Genomic DNA, 26,152 nt, shown 5'->3' with positions numbered 1-26,152 from the left:
ATTTTGCTGAGTCAGTGATTAGTATGCAGGTTAGGCAGTGAAATCTTGCACACAGCATGCTGGGGTTAACTCCAACAACCTTGACTTAAACATGCAGCGGAGCGAATGACAGGACCTTGCCTTACATGACTCCAGGTATTGCTGGAATCACTACATTTGGATTCACACGGCAGCTTCTGGAAGCCTGTTGGATATGGAACCCTGCTTTCCAACACCCACTCTCTAATGTTCCTACATTGTGCACAGGAATATCAGGATGTGTGGGTGGGTGGGAAATATCAAGTGTCCTTATGGTTTGCAGTATTGAAGCTAAGGCACGATCTAGACATGGTTTTTCCCGATATCGGCGAGCCGAAAACCTCTCGCCGACAACTGCTATATCGCCATAAAGATATCGGCAGAATTTCTCCGAAAGGTCCGGAGCATTCGCCCGATAGCTTAGCAGGTAGTCCCCGATACCTTGGCAGGGGTCCCCGACAACTTCTGCTTACGTGTAGATGTGTCCCAACTTCGTGAGGGCTCATTAGCATATAACGCGGGCTCATTAGGCTATATAGCTGTTTATGACTGCAAGCGCCACGGGTGTCCCGCGGCCAACGTTCCAGATCCCTCCCGACATCTCCACAGATATCGGCAAAAACTGTGTATAGATTGGGCCTAACTTAAACTAATCTTCTTGGTTGTTTCTCAAATCAAGGAGAACATCTTTTAAGTTATGTCTTCTTAAGTGTAAGGCCCCTCTAGCCTAATTCTTTGTCTCCTAATTTCATTGGGAAATTGGGGTCAGGTTATTAAGGGTGTCTGTACATGGTACAGAGTTTCAGGGAATGAACATAGTCACTTTTAATTTTTGTCATAGCTGGCAGTTTTTATCTTGACCTTGACTTACTTACTTGGCACTAAATCTGTTATAACCTGTAGACAGCAGGTAGAAGGATAAAACGTCTAAGAACTGGGGGAACAAGTTCTTGTGCCCTTCATTGCTTCTGTATGGCAGGAGGCCCTTTGGTAACTTTGTTTTTTCTTCACCTGGATACTAAATGTTTTGCAGCATGATGACATGGATAAAAAAATATGCCAGAGCCCTTAAATGATGACTCGTCCAGTGTAGGATTAAGAACCCGAGTTCATTTTAGGACAGGCGTTTTGACAAGTCCTTGATCTGTGACTCTGTGCCATCCTGCCAACTCGTCTAAAGGACCTTCCCTCTGGGAGCAGCAGAAAAATAGACTCTGCGCTGACCCCAATTCTAATACGCTTATTGATCGCGCTGATACGCGCTGCTGGGTGTATCGGAGATGAGGCCGTGGGCATTGTGCAGCCCAAGCAATTTTCACCTCCGCACTGTTCATTACAGGTTGAATAATAGTGGCTAGACCTCACCTGACCACAGGCTTGGCTAAGGTTTCATTTGTGTCCGGTGGCATTACTGGCCGTGGCTTCCAGGTTGGTAATTACACGTCAAGTCCAAGGAGATAGCGAGCATTGACAGGACGGTTTGTTAGGAAGGAAGGGGTGTTGTCCTGCGGGCATGGGAAAGGGCTCGGAGAGGAAGGAGTTGGCGTCAAAGGGCATTACACTTTGACTTGCCATTTAGTGAAGAGAAGATCTGTTATCTGTACATGTATAGGGGATGAATGACAACTAGCTTCAAGAATGGAGGAAGTACTTTTTCTTCTGACTCACACTTCACTGTGCTACTCTTCACCATACAGGAACTTAGTGACTAGTTAATAAGTCTTGGAAATCTTTTTGGAAACTCCCTCATTGATGAGATTAACTTTGACATTGCTTGACTTTCACTCGTACATTGTCATTGTGTCTTTAAATACAACTTACTACATACATCACCATAGTATTGATTGAATTTCCTTGAATAAAACAATGTACAGACACTTCATACTCTAATGTGTACACTTATACCGGTATACACAGTCACTAACACTTTAGTGTACACATGTTTGACAACACAAGGCTATAATAAATTACATCTTCAAAAATAAACTGACTATTTGCTGTCAATACACTGAACCTCATTTCAAAAGTGTAATGTATATTTTATGTATTGTGAGATCCAGGTCTGTAATTAAAAAGCGAAAGTTGTTGCAAATAATTTACTGCAGTGTCTGTAACCATGGTAACAAGATAAATACTAAAAGGTATGTTTCAGATGTGTTGCCTCGAGACTAATCCAATGTTTTTTGTCCTCCCCTCTGTATGTTTCATCTGATGTGTGCCGACTCCACCCTACCTGTTTCAACACACCTGTTCATGTTGACATCTTCACATTATCCTGGGCACAACAGATTCAGGTATGTTACAATGTATGTTTCCTAAGGCTATTATGGAATATGATAATGAAAATCAGTAGCTAGTTTGCTAGCAAGAAAAGTTATACTTTCTTAAGCCTTATATTTAGAATTGCTAAGTTAAGTTTATTAGCTAGATGAAATAAAACAGTTGATCAATAATAACATCAACTCGCATAATTCCACCAGGTGTCATAATTCTGCCACATGAGGAGATATACATGAGTTCAAAGTGATTTTAAGAGATGTACAAATGCAGCATCAGTAATCCTGAGGTATATACACATATTTTGGTATTGAAAACAATCTTAAGAAGGCCTCTATAACAATGTTGATTTGTTAATTTTTTTTAATGTGGCAGTATTATGGTATCTAGTGGACTTATGAGAGTTGATGTTAGTATGATGATAAAAATCAGTAGTTCATGTTCTAGGTTGTTGGCCTTGCTTATGTTTTAGTATGAAATAATTGATGATAACATAATCTCTGTGTGGTGGTATTGTTGAAATATCAGTAGATGCAACAACTTCATTCTAGCAGAAGTTATGGCATCAAGAAAGGAAAGGCGTGAAAAAACATACAGCTTAAAATACTTGTCGGATTTTTTAAAAATACAGCGCAGGATTTCATTCAGCGGTATGTTTCAGTAGTTGCAACTTTTCTAGGAAATAGTCTGAATCTAATTGCCGTAAAGTTTGCTTTTTATCTTGTGTGAGTAGCATGATCTTTGCCCTACTTTGTTGCCTATCAGTTATGATAGTATATCCAGTATACAGTGATGTAATAAATGAGGTAATGATAAGGGTCAGTGGCAGTACCAGGTGCTGCAGGCAGGAATAATCAAATATCAGGTCACATTGGGCCGGTGGGATTCGAACCATGGACGTTTGGCATTTTTTTGCTGGAAGCCCAATTTTAAGGTAGATAAGTGCAACAACAACACAAACAACAACACAAAATGTTCAAAATTCTTCCATCAAACAAAATTGACAGCTTATCAGATTGAGTACATCAGAAAGTCACAGTGATGGAGATACTGTAAGTTTCTATCTAGACTAAGTATACAAAAAAGTATGCTTTTGTGTATGACAATAAATCTGAACTAGAAAGGCCGACATTTGCTTGAGAGCAAATACAGCATATTTCAGCCATCTCCCTCAGGCAACAATAGGCCTTGAGGTCGTTGACCCCTTTGGCCATTGGAAAATGACCCAAAAAATTCCCAAATAGTGTTCCATGCCAAAAATTATACATGGGTCATTTGGATAAATATCTAGAGCACCCCTTTACCAAATGTCGGGTCATTTGGTTGTTAAACGAGGGAACAGGAGCCAAAAATGTCAAATTTTTGTCTAAAAATGGCCATAGAATTGCAATATTAAGCATCATGTTGTACTGTATGGAAAAACTGTTATTGAATTCATGCGCACAAAATTGAAGGGCACTTTAATACCAAATTTCAGGTCATTCGGTTGTAAAACGACGGTACAGGAGGCAAAAATGTGCTTTTTTTGGTCAAAAAATGGCCAAAAATCGCAAAATCAAGCATTTTGTTGTACCGTATGCCAAAACTGTTATTAAATCTGGGTGGGCATATGATCAGGGCACCTCTGTACCAAATTTCATGTCATCCGGCTGTAATACCAGGGTACAGGAGCCCAAAATATACATAAAAATTGACAAAAACCTCAATAAAATCATTTTAAAGGCAGATATGAAAAAAATGAAAAAAACACCTGAGGGTATTGGCTTACTCTATCTTTGTGCCAAATTTCAAGTCAATCGGTTAAAAAACGGCGGAGTTGATTTGAGTTGAAGATTTGGCAGGAGAAAGAAGAAAGAAAGAAAGAAACACTAGAAAGGCCGACATTTGCTTAGGAGCAAATACAGCATATTGCAATCCATCTTCATCCTGGAAAAAATCCCAAAATTCAACAAGTTGAAGTAATGTTTGCTCAAAGGGAAAATGAAGTACTGTGGGCACTTGTCCTACACACCTTCATGCCGAATTTTAGGTCATTTGGTTTACATACAACGGCATAGGAGCCAAAAATATACATTTTTATATTTCAGCCATACCATAGGTATGGTGAAATATATTGTTATATTGCAATCCATACATAGTATGGGATTGCAATATATTGTTTTTCCTTCGTTTCTTCTCCTCCTGTCAAAATCTTCAAGTCGATTCAACTTTTTCACTTTTGGGGCAAATGAGCTGAAATTTGGCATGGAGGTAGGGATAGCAAATACCCCCAGGTGTTTTTTTCACTTTTTTGATAGAGGCCTTAGAAATTTTGATATTTAGGGTTTTTGGTCATTTTTAGACAAAATATATATATTTTGGGCCCCTGTGCCCTGGTATTAAACCATAATGACCTGAAATTTGGTACAGAGGTGCATTGGACATATCAGCATAGAAAACCATCAACACTTTCTTCATAGATCACTGTAAAAATGAGTTATTTTAGGGTTTTGGTCATTTTTGACTAAAAATGTCTATTTTTGGCTCCTATGCCCTTGTATGTAGGCTAAATGAACTGAAATTTGGTATATAGGTGCATTGGATATATGAGCACAGGGCTCCATCAACACTTTCTTCATTGGTCACTTCAAAAATGAGTTATTTTGGGGTTTTCGGCCATTTTTGACAAAAAATGTATATTTTTGGCTCCTATACCCTTATATGAAAACCTAATGACCTGAAATTTGGTACATAGGTGCATTGGACATATGAGCACAGGGTCCAATCAACACTTTCTTTATAGATCCCTTTAAAAATGAGTTATTTTGTTTTTTTTGGCTATTTTTGACAAAAAATGTATACTTTTGGCTCCTATACCCTTGTATGAAAACCTAATGACCTGAAATTCGGCATGAAAGTGTGTCTGGCAAGTGCCCACAGTACTTCATTTTCACTTTGGGCATACAATACTTTAAATTGTTGAATTTTGGGATTTTTTGCCATTTACGGACTAAAAATGTTAAGTTTTGGCTCCTGTACCTATGTATGAAAACCAAATGGTCTGAAATTTGGTATGAAGGTGCCTACGTTATGTAGCCACAGGGCTCTATTCACACCTATGGTGTACATCAATCAAAAATTGTTAAATTTGGGATTGGCATGCATATGAAGATGGCTTGCAATATGCTGTATTTGCTCCCAAGCAAATGTCGGCCTTTCTAGTATTCGTAATGTTTCTTTCTTTCTTTCTTTCTCCTGTCAAATCTTCAAATCGAATCAACTCCGCCGTTTTTAAAACGATTGACTTGAAATTTGGCACAAAGGTAGTGTAAGCCAATACCCTCAGGTGTTTTTTTCATTTTTTTCATATCTGCCTTTAAAATGATTTTATTGAGGTTTTTGTCAATTTTTATGTATATTTTGGGCTCCTGTACCCTGGTATTACAGCCGAATGACATGACATTTGGTACAGAGGTGCCCTGATCATATGTTCACCCAGATTTAATAACAGTTTTGGCATACGGTACAACAAAATGCTTATTTTTGCGATTTTTTTGACAAAAAAAGCACATTTTTGCCTCCTGTACCCTCGTTTTACAACCAAATGACCTGAAATTTGGTATAAAAGTGCCCTTTAATTATGTGCACATGAATTCAATAACAGTTTTTCCATACAGTACAACACAATGCTTAAAATTGCGATTTTATGGCCATTTTTTGACAAAAATTGGACATTTTTGGCTCCTGTTCCCTCGTTTTACAACCACATGACCCGAAATTTGGTAAAGGGGTGCTCTAGATATTTATCCAAATGACCCATGTATAATTGTTAGCATGGAACACTTTAAAATGATATATTTTGGAATTTTTTGGGTCATTTTCCAATGGCCAAAGGGGTCAACGACCTCAAGGCCTATTGTTGCATGAGGGAGATGGCTGAAATATGCTGTATTTGCTCTCAAGCAAATGTCGGCCTTTCTAGTTTAGTTAAAAATGGCTAAAAATCCCAGAATAACTCATTTTATAAGTGCTCTATGAAGAAAGTGTTAATGGGGTGCTGTTGTCATATGTCCAATTTACCTTTGTGCCAAATTTCAGGTCATTTTGTTTACATACAAGGGCATAGAAGCCAAAAATATACATTTTTAGTCAAAAATGACTGAAAACCCTAAAATAACTAATTTTTGAAGTGATCTATGAAGAAAGTGTCAATGGGGTCCTCTGAGCATATGTTCAATGCACCTCTGTACCAAATTTCAGGTCATTTGGTTTCTATACAAGGGCATAGGAGCAAAAAATATACATTTTTAGTCAAAAATGGCTCAAAACCCTAAAATAACTCTTTTTTAGAGTAAACAATGAATAAAGCGTTGATGGGGTTCTGTGGTCATATGTCAAACGCACCTATGTACCAAATTTCAGGTCATTTGGTTTGAATACAAGGGCACAGGAGCCAAAAATATACATTTTTTGTCAAAAATGGCCGAAAACCCCAAAATAACTCATTTTTGAAGTGACCAATGAAGAAAGTGTTGATGGAGCCCTGTGCTCATATATCCAATGCACCTATATACCAAACTTCAGTTCATTTAGCTTACATACAAGGGCATAGGAGCCAAAAATAGACATTTTTAGTCAAAAATGGCCAAAACCCTAAAATAACTCATTTTTAAATTGATCTATGAAGAAAGTGTTGATGGTTTTCTGTGCTGACATGTCCAATGCACCGCTGTACCAAATTTCAGGTCATTATGGTTTAATACCAGGGCACAGGGGCCCAAAATATATATATTTTGTCTAAAAATGACCAAAAACCCTAAATATCAAAATTTCTAAGGCCTCTATCAAAAAAGTGAAAAAAAACACCTGGGGGTATTTGCTATCCCTACCTCCATGCCAAATTTCAGCTCATTTGCCCCAAAAGTGAAAAAGTTGAATCGACTTGAAGATTTTGACAGGAGGAGAAGAAACAAAGGAAAAGCAATATATTGCAATCCCATACTATGTATGGATTGCAATATAATTACGAATACAATATATTTCACCATACCTATGGTATGGCTGAAATATAATGACTACATGTAAGGTACTGGGCACGGTATGGCTTTCCTTACTCTGTGTTCAAAATTGAATTGACAGGATTTCCAAACAATATAGATTTCTTGAAACTGACAGTTTTTTAAAACATGATAGAGGATTTTCAATGTGAAAGACAATTTGGTTAAAGCTATTACAGACACAGTGCCACTTTCTCAGCAACGCAAATTTCATGCCAGCATTTGAAGCGCATTTAAGTTTCAGCTGCCATATTTACAGGTCTGATCCCTCCACTGATTGTAGCTTTAGGAAATCTAACAGTTTTTTTTAAAGATTTAGTGCTTTTGCTATAGGCAGTCGTTTAATTTAAATGGGTATAAGATGAATCCTCAAAAAGGTCTGATATGAAATTATAGTATGCATCTGTGTAATTCAATTTGAACTGCACATAAGGTGATTCCTCCATTAACATTGATGTGTGTATGTAAGTTATTTTGTCTGCAGTATAGCTTTATTGCTCTCTCATAGTATAGTTGTGATTCGAATTACTAAATGTGCCATCGTCTGAAAAAAAAAAATAGCTTCTGGAATAGCGGCAAATGTAATGGCTGTGCTGTGTAATAGCGCACCTATGAAAAAGTGTTAAAGTTGTATATCTGATAAATGTTGCCATTCTATTTTATGTGAATTGTGAAGTACAAAGTGATATATAATTCTTATCACTCCTCTGTGTACATTGATATATGCCCTTCTCATCAATTCTTACTAAGCATCCACGATAGCCACGTTTATATTAAAGGTTGTCGGCCTTGCTTCAGGCGCTGAAGAACTTAGCTTATCGATCATTCATTTCCCTAGCTCAGGCCAGCATCAAGGCCTTTGCAACCTCTTCTGAACCATGTCAGTACTATAGCTCTGCGTTAGAATGCTTTTGGGATACATTCATACCCTAAAATTTGCAAAAATATACTTTGAATGTTCTTTTTTGTTGTTCATCGTTCGGTCTTGTGACAAAAGATGCAGAAATATATCAGAAGCTTGTACTTTTATACGTTTGTAGCAACTTGCATAAATGGTATACATGTAATGTCAAAACACAATGAAATGTTAGGTACCATACCTAGTATTGATGGGAAATATGCAAGTCTTTGCCATCTGAAAGTTTGCTTATTGCATATATATTTAATACACATTAGTTGTAAAGTTGTTATTGGTCCGATACTGCTGACAATATCCCTAACTCATACCATAAATCCAAAGCATATGTTGTATAAGGTGGCAAATTGGCAACATATGAAAACTACCCTTGTTAAAATACTATCCCAGTGGACATATTATTTTGTTGTGTGCCCATTCTAAGTTTGGCATCCTTTTAAAATTGTTATTGGCATTCTGTCCAATGAAATTCACTCGTAAATTCCTTGGAATGGACATTGTATATCAAAAAGTTTTGTGAGTAATGGAAAATGACATGGCTTGACCATGTGACCTGAAATTAATTTTACATGCAATTTACAGTTCCTTTTACAAGATGAATTTGGTAACATCAGTAACTGACAATTGTTATAGACAGTCCTTTTATTATCAATCCCAACTGTTACATGTATATGTCACAGTAGAGATCACGATCCAGTAGAATCGCTGATCCTCCTAGGAGAGATCGCGATCGGAGTTTCTCCTAGGAGAAATCCCGATCCCAATCTATACTAGTAGAATCGCCGATCCTCCTAGGAGAGATTGCTTGATATTTTGACACCTGTTTGACGACTTTACAGTTGTTATTGTTCCTACAAAGCCGTGAAATTTGCATACCAACACATTGTTTGATCACCTGTTGGTGTCCTTCACATATTATAAGATTTTTGCCACTACTTAATCAGAAATTACATTATCAGAAATTACTTTATCAGAAATCCTGAAATTTACCATGAAAGTGATGCTATATACTATAGTGTACCTTGAGTTAGGTTGCACAAGTGACTCTAGTGTGGTAGTCTTCGGTGAAGTTAACATTGTAGAAGTGACACAAGTAGGCTTCAGTGTAGTTGGTAATGAGTTAGTAGGTTTCCATTAATACTAAATGAAATCATTGTTTACAAAAAAAAAATATTGCTGTTTTCTACATCTTAGCATCATTTGAGTTTTGATCAGACTTTCTCCTAGGAGAGATCCTGATTGCAATCTGTACTAGTAGAATCGCCGATTGTCCTAGGACAGATCCTGATCGCAGTCTGTTTCCTATATCTTAGCATCATTTGAGTTTGGATCGGAGTTTCTCCTAGGAGAGATCCCGATCGCAATCTATACTAGGACAATCGGCGATTCTACTAGTATAGATTGCGATCGGGATTTCTCCTAGGAGAAACTCCGATCGCGATCTCTCCTAGGAGGATCGGCGATTCTACTGGATCATGATCTCTACTGTGACAAGACCCTGCAAGAAAGTTTGTATGCCAAGTACCGTATATATGATACGGATCTGTGTTTTGGATAGCCGCAAGAGTTTTATTGTTGGTGACATACTCGGATGATTTATGTTGGCCGTATGTTTCCAATCAGATTTGTTGAAGATTATTAGGGATGATGTTGGCACATATCAGTGTGATATGATGAGATGTTCCATTTTCTGGCTGTTCTTGAAAGCCAGATGCTTCATCACAATGACAGGGCTCATTTATTTAAACTGTTTGAAGTTTGATAAGTGAACTTCCCTTAAAAAAGAAATCAATGTACTTTTTTAAATGCAAAACGCTCATGTGCCGGATAGTTTCACAGTTCTTTTTTGTTGCATATTTTCAAATAACTATCAAAGTTGAGTGAGTATGAGTGAAGAAAAAATACTGAAGGAAAATTTGTAAAGAATTCTAAACCTCACATTCTTAGAAATATTGTATTTCTGTTTCAGAACATTTGCTGTTGATAGGTATATCATAGATTTTGTCCCTTTTTCTTCCAGTTTCCTTTGCTGAGAGGCTAAGTCTTTGTATTGACTTGTAGCATGGTGGGAAAATGTACCCACAGAAAGCAATAGATTTAAATTACCCAATTTATAAGCCACTGAATTTTGTCATACATGTATTCTGCAAACACATGTTTTACGATAAGCATCACTAGGTCAGATATAAATATTTCATACACCAGTTATTTCTAGGAGGGAAAATCAGAGTAAAAACAGCATATGTGTTATCTGATACCCTTCATGCACTTTCATTGCAAAGTCACGCATCTGGCGATTACAAAATAACCACTGTTAAACCGTGTCACTGAGGAAAGGTCATGTATTGGATACTACTGTAAAAACAGAAACTTTCGTGGTGGTTTAATATTCACGGTTTTCGCGTTTTTTTGCGGTGGCCACTTCACCGCGAACTTAAAACCACCGTGAATATTTTTCCATTGCAGTAAGTGAGTGCAGTGCCTGGTGCTACCACGAACTTTTTCCCCACTACTGCGAAATTAAATCCACGGGAACTTAAATGCATTTACAGTACCTGAAGCAAAAATCTATCCAGTCAATTGAGTATTACTGTTATCTTGCATAACCACTGTTAACCTCCCATACTTATGTAAGCCTCTCAACTGGGTAATCACAAGGGTTAAGGTTACAACCATCAAAGATAAGAAGGTCAAGGACTGAGAGGTGGTAGACTATCTTCAAGGTTGCGGGGTCATGATGTTTATTCCTAGTAGGCCTGCGTTAAGAATGCGATGTCTGCGTTTCATGCAGGCTTGGGACTTAAGGCTTTGCGGACCAGATGGTTAGATGGAGAGGGGATCATCGGTCTGTTGCCTACAAATCCTGTTGATGCATTGTCAGGGCTTGAAATACTTTCACTTTAGCGCATGTACAATGTAACAACTTGAAATCATCTCATCAGACAAAGTTTAGCTGCACTACTTTTTTTATTTTTTTTTATTCTGTTTTCTTTAGCCAGGGTAGCCCAACTCAGTGTATCACACTGCTTTACAGTGGGGCCCTGGATAACTTATAGTACATGACACATCAACACAATACATAACATACAAATAATATATACAAAGACCGTTTTCCATAATCATACTTCAGTCCGGTCGTGAGGTCAGAGGTCAGCTCTCAATTTCATCATATGCTTGAATGTTGCAATGTTGGGAGCCGTTTTTAAAGTCATTGGAAGGTGATTCCACTGACAAACGCCCCTGTAGCTAAACTTCCGTCTTCCACATTCCAAGTGGCAGCTGTACTGATTGGCTTAAACTATGGCGATTCGGGTAACTGTGAGTCTCTGATACCATATGGAATACATTGAGATAATCTGGTTGTAGTTATTTAGTTCCTTTCCTTTTCTGTTGATCCTTTTCTTGGCTAGCCTGCACTGTCTACTAGCTGTCAGTTTAAGAATTCAGGAAGAATCACATTGGATAATGTTTAAGAACTGTTTTAATTTTTTTCTAGTATTTTACAGGCTACGCCAATCATAACCGCGAACAAAAATCTACATATACTCAGTGTCCCCAGTACATACATGTAGTAGTAGTAGTAGTAGTTACAGTAGTAGAAGAAGTAGTATCCATTATATAGACGACAGAAACTGTGATAACTTATGAGTGTGCAGAATATAGCCATTATCCCTACTTATTCCATGCCATACACTGTTGGTCAGTGGATCTGTTAGTGACCATTTCAATCTGTAAATTTTGCACCTGAAAGCCTTCATTAAAATGGACTGCTGCAGGCTAGGTGCAGAGAATATTACTCTGCACAGCTCCAGTTTTACGTGCACTAACCTGCATACACAGATGGTATTTCGAGTCCTACATCTTACGTACTTGCCTAGATTGTTCAGGCACGGAAGAGTCGCCAACGCGTGCCAACGCTGAAGCTGAGGGGTGTGAACTGCTGGCGCCGTCACACTGTTTGTAACACGATGGGGAAATCGTGCCAAAACAGGGTCACAATGAGTCACAGTGATTGTGTTTAAACTGCGCAGTTGTGACAAAAATGTCACCTTGCAAAATGTCATGAGGACTTTGAAAGTTTGTGTATCTTGTAGCAGTTGCATATCAGATGTTGTCTACTTCACTGTCAATGATATGTAAACTGAGCTGTGTAAACTTCAGGGAGTTACAGATGTAAATTGGACTATCTACTGCTTGTTTAAATGAGAAATAGAAATTATACAACCGCCCCCAATGTGTTCAACATCTGCCAAAGTCATTTTCATGACTGTTGGCTCAACAGTAAGTTAAATGGGCTGATTTGGATTAGGGTCCATTCTTCTTCAAAGTAGTAAATTGTTATCAGCAAGTTCAGGCTTAACCTTTTGGCTAAGGGATTAAGTGGGTTTTCGGGTAGGGAGACCAGGGATCAAATGAGTTACTGTCAGCCATACTGAACCAACAACACCATCCCTGTCCCTGGTACTGAACTAACATCATCTCTGTCCCTGGTACTGATCTAACACCATCCCTGTCCCTGGTACTGAACTAACACCATCCCTGTCCCTGTTACTGAACTAGCACCATCCCTGTCCTTGGTACTGAACTAACACCATCCCTGTCCCTGGTACTGAACTAACACCATCCCTGTCCCTGGTACTGAACTAACACCATCTCTGTACCTGGTACTGAACTAACACCATCCCTATCCCTGGTACTGAACTAACACCATCCCTGTCCCTGTTACTGAACTAACACCATCCCTGTCCCTGGTACTGAACTAACACCATCCCTGTCCCTGGTACTGAACTAACACCATCTCTGTCCCTGGTACTGAACTAACACCATCCCTGTCCCTGGTACTGAACTAACACCATTCCTGTCCTTGGTACTGAACTAACACCATCCCTGTCCCTGGTACTGAACTAACACCATTCCTGTCCCTGGTACTGAACTAACACCATCCCTGTCCCTGGTACTGAACTTACACCATCTCTGTCCCTGTTACTGAACTAGCACCATCCCTGTCCCTGGTACTGAACTGACACCATTCCTGTCCCTGGTACTGAACTAACACCATCCCTGTCCTAGTTCTTATCTAACACCATCTCTGTCCCTGGTACTGAACTGACATTCTACATATACTGAAAGAAGCTTGCCTTGCAGAGTAGTTGTCTCTATTGTGTAACAAAATACGAGTTTCAGGAATCTTTTTCCACTGTGCCTAGTAGGGAATACCAAGAGCACCTTTTTCACACAGTCTGATTTTCCCACTCCAAAGGCTTGTCACTTACATCTGTGAATAAGATACATTGTCTACAAAAGTATCTGTATCATACCAAGAAGTTACAAGAAATCGTTGTCTCCTGTGTGACAGAGGTACCACAGTAGGGAATACCTCGAGTGCTTGTATCACACAGTGTGATGTTCCCACAGTGAAAGCTTGTCTGACAAGTCTAACAGGGTGATGGATGATCTCGGCTAGAGTTAGGAGATGGATGGGTAGAGAGACTAGGTGTGTAACGGCTAACCAAGGACAGGTGCCGTGGTTCAGTAAAGATGCACCACTTAGGCAGGGGCAATGAAAGCTTTTGTTTCACAGTCATCATTAGGATTTAGCAGCAATAATGGATTAATTTTGCTCTGATGACTTTTGCAAATGGTTATGTTTGTGGAAATATATTTTCACATTTGGATAACTAAGCTATCATTGAGCACCAATACCAGAGATTATTGGAAGTAGATTTGGTGATTTCAACAATTATATGGCTATGATCATCCATCGTATAGACCAGTTTTTATTGAGTATTGTTCAACTTAAACAACACCTCTTGACTTCCTGTGGATTGTGGAACACCAATGTTTTACCTTACAGTCAGTGACAATTGAATTTATGTATATTACAACTGCAAAAACCATTGATGACATGGTAAGCATGGACTCTTAAGAGACATGAAACAAATAGCAATTTATGTTGAATTTGGGGCAAGGATTGGTAAAGTGACTTCTAATGTGTCCAGACAGGCTTGGCCTCATAAAAGTTTGATAAGACCAATGGGTCCTATAAACTCCCTGATGAGACCCAATTTAGGACAGCAGTGTTTATATCCTAACAAATTTATGACCGGGGCTAATGTTCGCATGACCTCCCATACATGGGAATAGGAGATCTGACGGAGAGATTGCCCTGATTTATCAACTTTGGCTTGCTTTTACGTAGCAAGGTAATCAACTAAGGAGGGATCATCATGACCCAGTTTTAATGGTACATGATGCAATTTAAACTGGCACAAAGGATGGCAATGCTATTGGATGATTCAACCAGAGATAGTTGTTGATAATGTTAGGGTATATCTCGTAAAAATCAAGGTCTTGCCAAGATCGGTATGAGCCTTATTGATAAAGGTCAATGCAAGATAATTATTTGTACAAAAAGGAGTAAGCATGTTTGTTAAATTATGGAACAGGACAGGTAATACTAATAGAATAGAGTGATCGTTAAGTAGGGCAACTATGTGATTATTGGTACCCTTGTTCCATTGAATATTCTATGTCTATCTTTTAGTGCATATGCCTGTGTTCCTTTTCAGTACTTCTATACGAGAATGTTTGTAGGTGAAAGGTTGCTTTAATTAGCTAAATTTGCTCCTATGTACTTTTCTGTCTGGTGGATGAGGATGTTTTGCCCTTCACTCACCATATGAGGAGATGTAACCTGATTATAATCCATCATAATTTCTGATTTGTTGGAGTGTCACCTCTGGTATTATATGACTTCTCAGGGGACTGTGTGCAATCAGGGGAGGTCACACAAGATCAAGCCTAACTAGCTACTGTTTACAACTCTAGTTCTATCTGTAGGTACGTTAGTTATACTGCCTACTGTAAAGTCACCAAATTAAAAATTTGAGCCACCAAATTTCACTGCAATTGCTGCAGATACTAGTTCACTGGTAGTGTGTGTTCAACTGCCATACTCTTTCCCTACTGAGTTCTGTGTGTTCAACACCAATACTGTTTCCCTACTGAGTTTTGTGTGTTTAACTCCAATACTCTTTCCCTACTGAGTTTTGTGTGTTCAACTCCAATACTCTTTCCCTACTGAGTTTTGTGTGTTCAACTCCAATACTCTTTCCCTACTGAGTTTTGTGTGTTCAACTCCAATACTCTTTCCCTACTGAGTTCTGTGTGTTCAACACCAATACTGTTTCCCTACTGAGTTTTGTGTGTTCAACTCCAATACTCTTTCCCTACTGAGTTTTGTGTGTTCAACTGCCATACTCTTTATCTCCTGAGTTCTGTGTGTTCAACTGCCATACTCTTTATCTCCTGAGTTCTGTGTGTTCAACTGCCATACTCTTTATCTCCTGAGTTCTGTGTGTTCAACTGCCATACTCTTTATCTCCTGAGTTCTGTGTGTTCAACTGCCATACTCTTTATCTCCTGAGTTCTGTGTGTTCAACTGCTTTAACCTTGTGATTTGTTGTTAATAAGATGGAACTGCCATCAAAACATGCTAAGTAATGTTACAGCTGTCTGATTCAGCTAGTTATTTTTTTATACCCACCTTGTATCAGCAGTGGCTGTAAACACGGTATTTCCAGGTAATTCACTATTTGACAGTAATGTTTCTGGCTTGGTTACAACCTTCTTGTAATAAGAGATACATCAACGGTATGGGGTACAAATATCAATAATTATTACACCAATTGCTACAGGCACTAGCTGTGCTGTTAGGAAATCCATTTGTCCTAAACTGAAACTACAGCTCAGAGCTCTTGACTTTTACGACAGATGCAGTAAAACAGCAGGGATACTATTACTATCATAAATAACATGTCCCCTAAATGTAGATGGTTACATTTTCCCACTGATATTACTGGCACTTAGTATTTACATTACAACAAAAGTTTCTACATGCGGGAACATTGGCCTTGAGGTAATTGCTTCTTTCCTTTTACTGAAACTAGTCCAAGGACAGTTTAGGTGTGGAGAATTTCTGCACCCCAGGGTAATATTTGTCTCATCACCCATCAACCTCTCCCATCGGGCGATGGTATTGCTGTAGCGATGATCTGATTTCCGCTGATCGTGACCTTCCATGGCCAGCATTATTCAATGCCAGTCCCTCAGGTGGAGTGGGGGAGGATGCTGTGGTATTTTACATACATTCATGCATGAGCGTTATAGCTTGAAAATATTATTACCACTTTTATAATGCTGTTTCATTCTCTGCCTTATGTTAACCTTTAGTGCACCAAGGCAGTCATTTGGCACTACAGTTGTATTGGTTATGGGGGGTAGACAGTAGAATAAAGGTTAAACTGATGGGAACATTAGAACAGCTTTCTTCATACTATATTGAGATAAGTTCTGCTCGTAAAGAGGGGCTGTTTGTGATCTCTTTCAGGACTAGGCAACACTATGGTCTGAATGGTTGTGCAGTCTGTAACTAATTTGATAATCTTAGACTTATATTTTAGAATAAGACTTGACGTTGTACTGGAAAGATGCCATTGTTTAATGGAGGCTTATGTCTCAATAAGGCACTTCCGCTGAAGCTTTTAGATAGGAGATCCCTTGTCAATTATTAAAGCCAAGGTTGTGTTCTCTCCATGTGATCTGTCACGAAAACTATTTCCTGAAAGAATTTCTGAGAAAGGACCTTCACTCAATGCTTAGGCAACCAGGTAAAGCCATACCATCTTATTTTTTTAAATCAATATTAGATTAGATTAGACTTTGAGGGGGAAGTCTGTAGTTTACAGTGGTACACTCAATTTCAGGTTTTAAATAAGTCAGTTGCAAGTTTCCCTCCAAGTCCACTATTTTCATGTCTTCTTGATAAATCTTTTAATATGTAATTATTTTGTTGTGGTGTGAGCAATACATTTACTCAAAACAAGTCAAAAGATCTTGAACTGAGTCTTTCATTAGTGATCTGTGAATGACAGCAGGTGCTGTCTGAAACATCTGGCTCTTATACATGTAACAAAGGCTTTTTAAGGAAATATTTCTCCTGAATTCTTGATCCAGACTTCTCTTATTGATAAAACACTGTCAAACAGATGGTATGTTGGCAAGCTCTTGAGTATAGGGGTTATTCTGACATATAAATTTATATGAAATATTGATCGCATTGAAGTCATGATTACATTAGAGACAGTGATGAACGGTATTAGGAATGGTTTGACAATACATCTTTATTCAGTCAAGAACAAATGATTATAGATCGGCATTCCTGGACACATTATTTGTATCTTTTGCTGTATGCGATTCATAAAGTAGAGCATGTGGTCCTTTTTATGAATTAGAACTTTTACAGATATTCTTGAAAGTTTATTTCCAAATATAGTCTGAATGAAGTCGTACTGTCAGTTCTCTGTCTTGACTAACAACTTCTTAGAAAAAAACCTGGGGAAAAAATTCCAAGAACTTCAAAATGGCTTCAGGATAATTGGCTACATTTTCGTTTCCTGTGGTCCACTGTCCATATGATTGATCATGTAATTTATATTGCTAACAAATATCCTTGATGGATTAATCTACTCCTGTGGGTTTGGTGCTGTGCTGTTAAGTTGCACATTTTGTAGAAAATTATGATTCATTGGTCATAGAAATTTCATCTTGATTCATTGGTCATAGAAATTGCATTTTGGGGAAAGAAGGATGAAGGATAAGATACATGTTGTATCTTTGATGGATTGTAACTTAAGGGCTGCCAAAAGATAGTTGGATTTTGGCAGCCAATACTGAGAGGACCAAAAGATTCTGTTGTTCATAATACCTGCAGCAGTATTCAGCCAACCTGGTATCACAAGGAAGAATACCAGAAAGATGGAAAGACCAGATAAAGGATGACTTATGTTAGAAGATGCTGAAACAGAGGCTTGGGACTATCCTGCTTGGCAAGTTGTTTTAATAGGATGCTGTAAATTAGTTTGCACTTGCAAAGATTTTATGTTGTGTTAGGAGGAAAAGGAGTTTTTTGTCTTCTTGGAATTCATTGTTGCAGTGAAGAGCTAACTGTGAAAACCAAGAAAGTCAAACCATTACAAAAGTATCAAAACTTACAGTACTTAGTCACTGTTGCCTGTGTGAATATAGACTCTTGTTGTCGCATCCAGTAATGACCTTAAGGTTGTGGCTATGATCACCAGAGACTTAACCTTTCTCGCAACAGAGAAGCAATAATCCCAGCAACTACGTCAGTGCATTCTATCATGAGGCTATAGTTACATCATGGCACGTAACCAGACAGAAAGGTTTTCCCACAGTGCAGCACAGCTCTTTTACATGTACCTTCAGGTAGCCACCAAATTTGTATTTGGTATTGGGTTAGGCAGCAGGCAAATGGCAAAGATCTGTGTGGTTCTTAAGACATAAGCTGAGAAGTTAGCTGCTCTCACAACTACAGCCCATGTGTGTGACCTCCACTGTTATTACTGATATCTGTGGTTAGAAGTTGGTGTCTGCAGACTCGTTGCTTACAGTTAAGGAAACGTTTTCTATACCCACCGTCAAAATCACTCATACAGGGACAAGGGTTGGTATTGCATATGTCAAATCTCATTATTATCCATTATCCATTTCCACATGGGTCGTCAGACTTGACCTGTTGCCATTTCACATTTGTATTCTTTATCACCGAGCTAACCACTTCTTTCCTTGAGAAAAATGGAAAGCTGCTAGATGTGTACCTAGCTAAGCTGATAAGATCTTTTCAAATGTTCTATTATCAATTTTCTTATTCATATGCATTTTAAGACAAATTGACAATGTTACGGTTAACAGGCATAGGACAATGCACTGTCATACGAGATAACAAAATAGTGTGTATACGGAGGCGTTGTTACCTGCCTGTAAATACCTATGGTAGTTGCCTTGTTTTGCCTGGAGGACACTGAAAGATACATTTCTCGAATAATAGGGTGTTTGGTAATGATCATCGTTTCAGTTCCCTACCAGCCCCGAGGGGAGGCAGGCTGCTTTAAAAGTCATGACGTAAAACAAGATGTTACAGTAACATCACGTCAGGTGGTCCCTGTTGTCGCCAATCACACCACAGATCCCCTTTGTCTATGGGGAGATGTGCACACATCAGCCCAGTGATAGTGTTGCATTTTTCATTAATGCTTGGATGCGTTAGCAGCTTCGTGTCCCTTGCTTCCTTCCATGGTGCTGGGTAATGATTCGTACCAGATTGATTGTACAACGGAGTAACCACCCTCCCTCGCTACCCCAGCTAGCCGCTGTGGAGCCTATTTACTTATTTATCGGGGCTTAATTAGTTTTAGGCAATAACATTGGGTTAATCAGTGCTGAGGAGGCCTGGCAGGATGTAGGGTGCTGTCTGAGGTGCTGAAACAGGAGCTGTTCTGGTCTGCTATTGATCCTCGCTGTCCGTCACCGAGAAGCTGTCCGTTCCAGTTGTCTGACTTCTTTGTTCAGCCTCATCGCCCGCCCGGACTGAAAGGGAGGCTGAAATTACTTTCCACGCATCCTTAGTCGGGTTTCCCTGGCAACCAATCAACATCGGAGGCCACATGCTCCAGCTCTGCCCCGGGCTACAGATATATTGATCTGTGGGACAGACTCATTGCTTAAAACTTTAAAGGCCTCGTCTGCACCCTATTGTGCAGGGGATCCTCCAGTATTGCGGGAGACCTCCGAGCGATATGATGAACAATCCTACATGCCTGTTCCGCGGACTCCCCCCTCCCGTTCTGATCTGGGGGAGGGCCCCCTGGCAAGTCCGCCTCGTCAGACCCCCCCTGTTTCCTCCGTGGAGGTTCCGTTGGCCGTTCAAAGGTAGGAGCCATTTTGTGGTGTTAAGCGTGCGCCAATTGCCGACAAAGACGGGGATAATGCGGGTCCGCCACGGCGTCGTGATGCTCAGATTGCCTGTAATCCCCGCAGTGCTGCCTGGATACCTCTGAAGGGTTTTCCTCATGCCTACACAGTCAGGGGTAGCCATGTGTCTATAGACGCAGATTTAACAGACATTTCCAGCAGCCCCCAGGACAAAATTGGACTCTTGTTTCCTCTAACAGGGACATGATCTCATTTTTCTCGACCTTTCCTTTGGTGAATAGGATAAACTATTTTCCACATGGGTCGCGTTCGCCACATACAGTGGGGAAATGCTTGAGGAATGGTGAAATCAGATTTCGTTATTACAGCAATAAATTGCATTCCGGGAAAGGATGACAAATTATTCATGCAGAATTATCTTAGTGACAATTTGTAATCATTTGAACGATTAGGCTGAATTTGAAATTCATTGCAATGATTCCTCAATATTACTCTGAAGTATGTGTTTATAATCTGAGATTTCCCTATGTGCACTTAATTACTTTGTGGCCTGCATTATTCTGATGAAAAATAATGGGTATAAAAGCATGGATTTTGTGATATACCATTCCATTGGTGTCCAGATGGGAATATGCTACAGAGGGTTCTATAATGCCGAACCACTGACCTGGAACAGAACCCATTACGCCAAGTAAATATGGTGCTTTTGCTTCCCACGTCGGCGTAACAAAGCCTGGAAAGGTTTGATTATGCCCAAGTTGTCAACCATTCCTGCAGCAAAGTGGTTTATTTTCCAGGGAAAACATACACTGGTCCCTCCAGAAAGGGTCTATTTTACTTTAAATTCCAGAAAGGATCTATTTTGCTTTAAACTCGAAGTTTTGAGTACCTGATTTTGCCCGGCGTTCCTGTAGTCTACATATTAGCGTGACTTGACTTGAAGAATTCAGTATGTCTCTCTTTATAGTGGAAAGTCAAACATGGTTGATAGAAAGGAATTTTTTGCAGCTTATGAGCAATGTTGGAGTAGATCATTGGGATCTATTCACTTTCAAAAAGTTGTGTACAATACTTTCAAGACATAAGTTGTGATAAGCCTTGTGGGGGTTGAAAAGAATAGCACTGTTTAAAATCATCTTTCGAGATGAATCCATAAATAACATTGGATTAAGCCTTGACTTTAAAAACTGTGGATGAAGTACAATAACATTGGTATGATCCGCAGCCTAGCATGTGTTGTATGAAACAGGTTGCAGTAGCAATGGCAGACTGAGCCAAAAGTACAAGAGAGAGATGGAACGACACATGTATCGAAGCTGACATGATGATTAGTGGGACGTACGCACTGTTTAATTCCCACCAAGATGAAGGCTAAAAACCTGGTATTACACATGTGGGTTGATGAATGACTGCTCCAAGAACTCATAGTGAGGCTAATGGCAACAGAGATGCACTATTGATTTTCTATTGTCCCAATGTCCTTGGCAATTCAATTAGACAATGGAACGTTCGGGATAAATTCGATACTTCAAACACTTTGTTACAATCGAAAATGAACAATTGTGGGTCTAGAACTGAAAATGCCAGGCTTGCCAGAGAACGGTAGCTTCATTTTTATGCTAACTGGAGAGTGCAGTGCCATGATCAAGTCTTTTACACAGAGGTCCTGTTCTGAAACAGTTGTAGAATCTTTGAAACTGTACTTAGCGAAGAGGTTGTGTGAAAACCAATTTTTCTTCCTTGTAAACTAACTACCTTTTGTAGTATTCATTATTCCACTGGGGAAAGTTTACTACATGTATATGATATAATATAATATATGATATATATGATATGAAACCAAATGAGTCAAATTGCAATGGCTGTATTGAGTTACAACTTCATGAAGACATACATTTGTACAGCTTCATGAAGTGCTGAAAAGTGATTGTAACAGTCAGATTAGTAAACTCTATCCATCTTCTTTGATGTGTTACCTAAATGTATTCTGAGACTAAGTCACTCAAACAGATTTGTTTTCCGTGTCTTCATCTTCAGGTTAAATCCAGGTTTTCTTAGAGATCTATTTTTGAAATAGAGAATGAGGTTCATGAATGGTTTTCACAACAGACAGTCAATTATATTTATATGATTTGTGTGATCGTTTGTGAAACAATGTGACGATGTCTTGAATGAAACTGATGAGTTTTATATACACTGTAAATTTGTTACCAATCTATATGTAAATACACACTACATCCTCCCTATTATCATGCTACAGTTGTGTATACTATATTGCAATACCTCCCTCTTTAAAACAATACTCCATGAGAATAGAAGAAAAACCAATGCACAGTATAGTAGCACTTGAAAGTTTCTTGTGTTTCATACATGCAAAGGCTTCCCCTTTTCTTGGCACAACTGTAGCAGATGTACCGTTATGGATAGGGGTGCTTTAGAGCTCTGTCACACCACTTACAGTACAGTATTGGCTCATCCTCTTGATCTGGGGCACAGTCTGAAAATGTCCCCAAGGGTACAGAGGATTTTACAGTTTCTAAAGTTTGAAAGTCTTTGAGTCCTTGGATTGCTTTGGGTTAGTGCAAAATGTGTTGGAAAAGCTGAATTGATGAAAAGGGCATAGGTGCGCGAAAAGGCAAAATGTAATGGTAACATCTGTGTCATTCCCCCATCTGTGTGTTAATTATATGACAATGTATGAAAGGCTTAGTTAATGTGATTGATGTAGTGTAGAAGATTATTTTGGCTCAGTATTAATTGATTCTGGCAGAAATTAAGGTACTTAATTTCATTGATTTATTAACTCTGATCCCAGAGCTCCCTTTAATATGGAAAATGGGTACCTGCATTCCTGACAAATAAACTGATGAAGTATATTTCTGTAATCATGTTAAGGAAGGGAAAGAAAATGATTTAGGGCTGTTTGTTAAGGTTGACCTAGTATGTCATAGATGGAAGATTTACAGAAAACAGAAAAGGTGTCACCACTTCAAGCCACTCTTAAAATCTGCATCCATTTAACTATGTAGCGAAAGGAATTTATAAGTGACAAAATGGTGCAACTTTGATGAACCTACTGTCTCTTTAGTTTGAAGTTCAATGTCTTGTGCCGTTGTGCGCAATCACCTATTGTTTTGCCTTCGTTTATTCTCCAATTCTCTTTAGAAAGTCAAATACATGAACAGGCATTGCTTGGTTAGGTCACACCAATCTTAAGTAGAATTGTTTATTCTCAGACTTTATATAAAAAATCATGCCAAACTAGAAGATTTACATGAAATCAGCAACCCTGGGGAAAGTCTGTATCTCGGTTCATACAACAGTTTCAGTGAGTGAGTGAGTGTAGTCAGATTTAAGTTTTCCTCATAACCATCTGTTTCCATTGTTGAGTGTTGTCTTGCTGAATTTTTGCTTTGAAATAAAATGTCCTTAATTGTGGCCTTACATCTGGAGCAGTCTTAAAATTGAGCATTTCAGAAAATCCCTTGTGGAGTTTAGGAGTCCTTTAAGAAGAAGTATGGCCTGCGATATAGACCACTTCTTCCTCCCATTTCATTTTGGGCTGGAATATTAAATTGCAGTTTAATAATGCCGGAAGCTGTATTGCGTTCCCTGCGGCAGTACTTTCTCTCCATTACCCAGTCCCTCCGTGCTGGGGTCAGTGAAAGATGGCGCTTCTCACGTGCCATGACTGCAGATCTACGGGATTCCTCGCGCCCTGACCAGCTGCGGAACACACTGATCAATACCTAATGTGCATCTTGGGATTAGAAACGTTCCAATTAGTAAAAACTAGTTTCAAAGTGTTAACTTCTGGTCAGGTTTTACCTTTCCACAAATACCTGGAGAATATGACATAAGAAGCAGTTCTTCTTCTCAGAATTATAAGTACAGGTTTATTGTCTTAGATTAATGACCTAAGCCATTTCATAGCCAATATGGGGATATTGTGTAGCACTTAAATGTCCTGATCAAATTGAATTCCTGCTAGAATATGAACACAATTTGTAGGATTATGTCTTTGTCATTGACTGATTTGGTACATAAGGATCAATAGCATAGGTACAACTTGGGATTTAAAATATTTCTATCAGTAAAAACTATTTTGAAAGCAGTATCTTAAGGTGAGATACCATCTAAGAATACTTGGAGAATCTAAAAGGCAGTCCTTCTCCCATTTTACTGCTTGAGTAGTTATTGTTCAGATTAACGAGCTAGGCAGCTTTATGGGAATATTGCGCACTATAATGTAGAGCACTAAAATGTCATGATCAAATTGAATCCCCTCTGGAATATGAACATAATGTGTGTAGGTGGATATGTGTTTGTCATTGAATGATATGTGAATTGCGTGAAATGCATCTTACGGAGTCACTTAAAGTTTGTAAAAACACATCTTTCTCGCAATATTTACGAAATGTATCTTAAACATGTTGCCTGCTCCATAGCAGATGATGGTAATTGTGACATACATGTAGATAAGAATAAAAGTTCTGCCAAAAATTACCCCATAAACATTTATGGTTGCGAGATACACATGTAGTTTCAATATATTCAACCATAAGAAAACTATGATAGATATTGACTGTAAACCTAAACGACTTCTGAAAGTTATCATCTTCTGAAAGCCTCCTTGTGACTTATTAAAAGACCAGTTGTCAAGACTTAAGCAGCCGTAATTTTTATGTAGTCCTTTTACAGCGGCTGGGGTATTGATCGACACAGTTTAAGCCCCCCTGACGCTTCACCAAACCTGTGACTTGAACAGCTTTCCAATACGGAACTAATAGCTGGATATTAAGTAGGATTTACAGGGATGGAAATTATTGCAGAGATGCGCACACTTGAATAATTGTTATGCAGGCGTGCTGCCGACTTGTCATTGTTGGTTTGACAAGGGGAAGTGGCGCTTACAGGGGCAATTTAGAGTGAACTGAGGCAGAGGATTATGTTGTCTTGAAATATATTACACACTACAGAATATAGTCAAAGTCCTGTAATTGACAAATTCTATCTGATTCAAATACCTGTGCAGTACATGTATGTATGTGTCAGACTCTATAGAATGCTTACAATGAAAAGCTTGTTTAAACACTTATCTTTTAACGCTAGTTCACCTTTATCCGTGGGGTAACCTTTATCCGTTGTATATAAAATCGGAGTATTTAGGGATATCAAGTCAACAAACGACTGTTTCAGACTGGAGTGCTATGAAAATATGGCAATTTCAAACCAACGTTTGTCAACTAGATTCCCCTAAATATTTTCTTTTTGAAAACAACGGATAAAGTTTACCATGTGGATAAAGGTGAACTACTGTTAGCCCTTGTCTTGGATTTTGAATATTCAATGTTCAAGAACTGCTACATGTGATCTTTCAGTATTTTCAATAAGTGCTATATGGCAGTAAACTTCTAATAATTCTCTGAACTCTATGGCTAACTTTGTGACAGGACTTGGTTGATATTGATTCTGCTATCCACTGTGTCAGATAGATGATTTTCAAAGCTATACTTCAGCCCTTACCAGCCTGTATTGTGCCCACGGGAGTTGTTCACTGTCTGTGTTTTATATATAAAGCCATTTTGGAGCTGTATTCAACTATAAACCAAGCAAGAAAACTTCCAGAATGGAAAATCAATAAGCAGTGTACGGACCATTGTCCAACTAATCAAAGGGAAAGTCAAGTTACTGTCTTTTTGTCTTTTCCTAATATTATATTGATTTTGATGCATTACGCATTTAGTCTGATCAATGGCGAGGAATCTCCTAGCCTTGAAACTTTTATGACAAACCATTGTGTTCAAAACTTTCTCAATGGCAAGTTTGGGTTTCTCTGTGTAGAATTCTAGTTTGACCTCCAGAACCTGGAAACGTCAAGATATGTCAACTTGAAGATATAATGTTAAAGTTATTATTCATGAAAGATATTTCAAGGTAATGTTTTATGGACTGATTGGTCTCAGAGAAAAATGCAAAGTTCTGTACCTAAGGCCCCCTTTCCACTAGCTATAGGCGGCGATTGCGATGCTCTCTCGCTGCGACCTTAATAGGATATGTGTAACGTTTTGTTCACACTGGGTATATCATACAAAACGTAAAAGTGTGACTG

The 26,152-nt window shown here is 38.7% G+C and overlaps 1 protein-coding gene across 13 annotated transcripts in view; it reads left to right on the top strand.

The window, feature by feature from the left end:
- Window positions 1-26,152, top strand: part of LOC118403953 (double-stranded RNA-specific editase 1-like) — a 146,449-nt gene that overhangs the window by 85,637 nt on the left and 34,660 nt on the right. For 11 of the 13 annotated variants that reach the window (XM_035802839.1, XM_035802837.1, XM_035802845.1 and 8 more), the window contains one exon: window positions 2,307-2,312. The exons of 1 other annotated variant lie outside the window; for it this stretch is intronic. In XM_035802839.1, the coding sequence (XP_035658732.1) occupies window positions 2,307-2,312 (6 nt within the window). Of the gene's footprint in view, window positions 1-2,306; window positions 2,313-19,858; window positions 20,038-26,152 lie in introns of those variants that run through there. One more of the 13 variants, XM_035802847.1, reaches the window with a different exon arrangement.

This window comes from Branchiostoma floridae, chromosome 16 (genome assembly GCF_000003815.2).
Source record: "Branchiostoma floridae strain S238N-H82 chromosome 16, Bfl_VNyyK, whole genome shotgun sequence".
NCBI classification, from domain to species: Eukaryota; Metazoa; Chordata; class Leptocardii; order Amphioxiformes; family Branchiostomatidae; genus Branchiostoma; species Branchiostoma floridae.
Note: the sequence above shows the minus strand (reverse complement) of the source record. Positions and strands in the feature narration are given on the sequence as shown.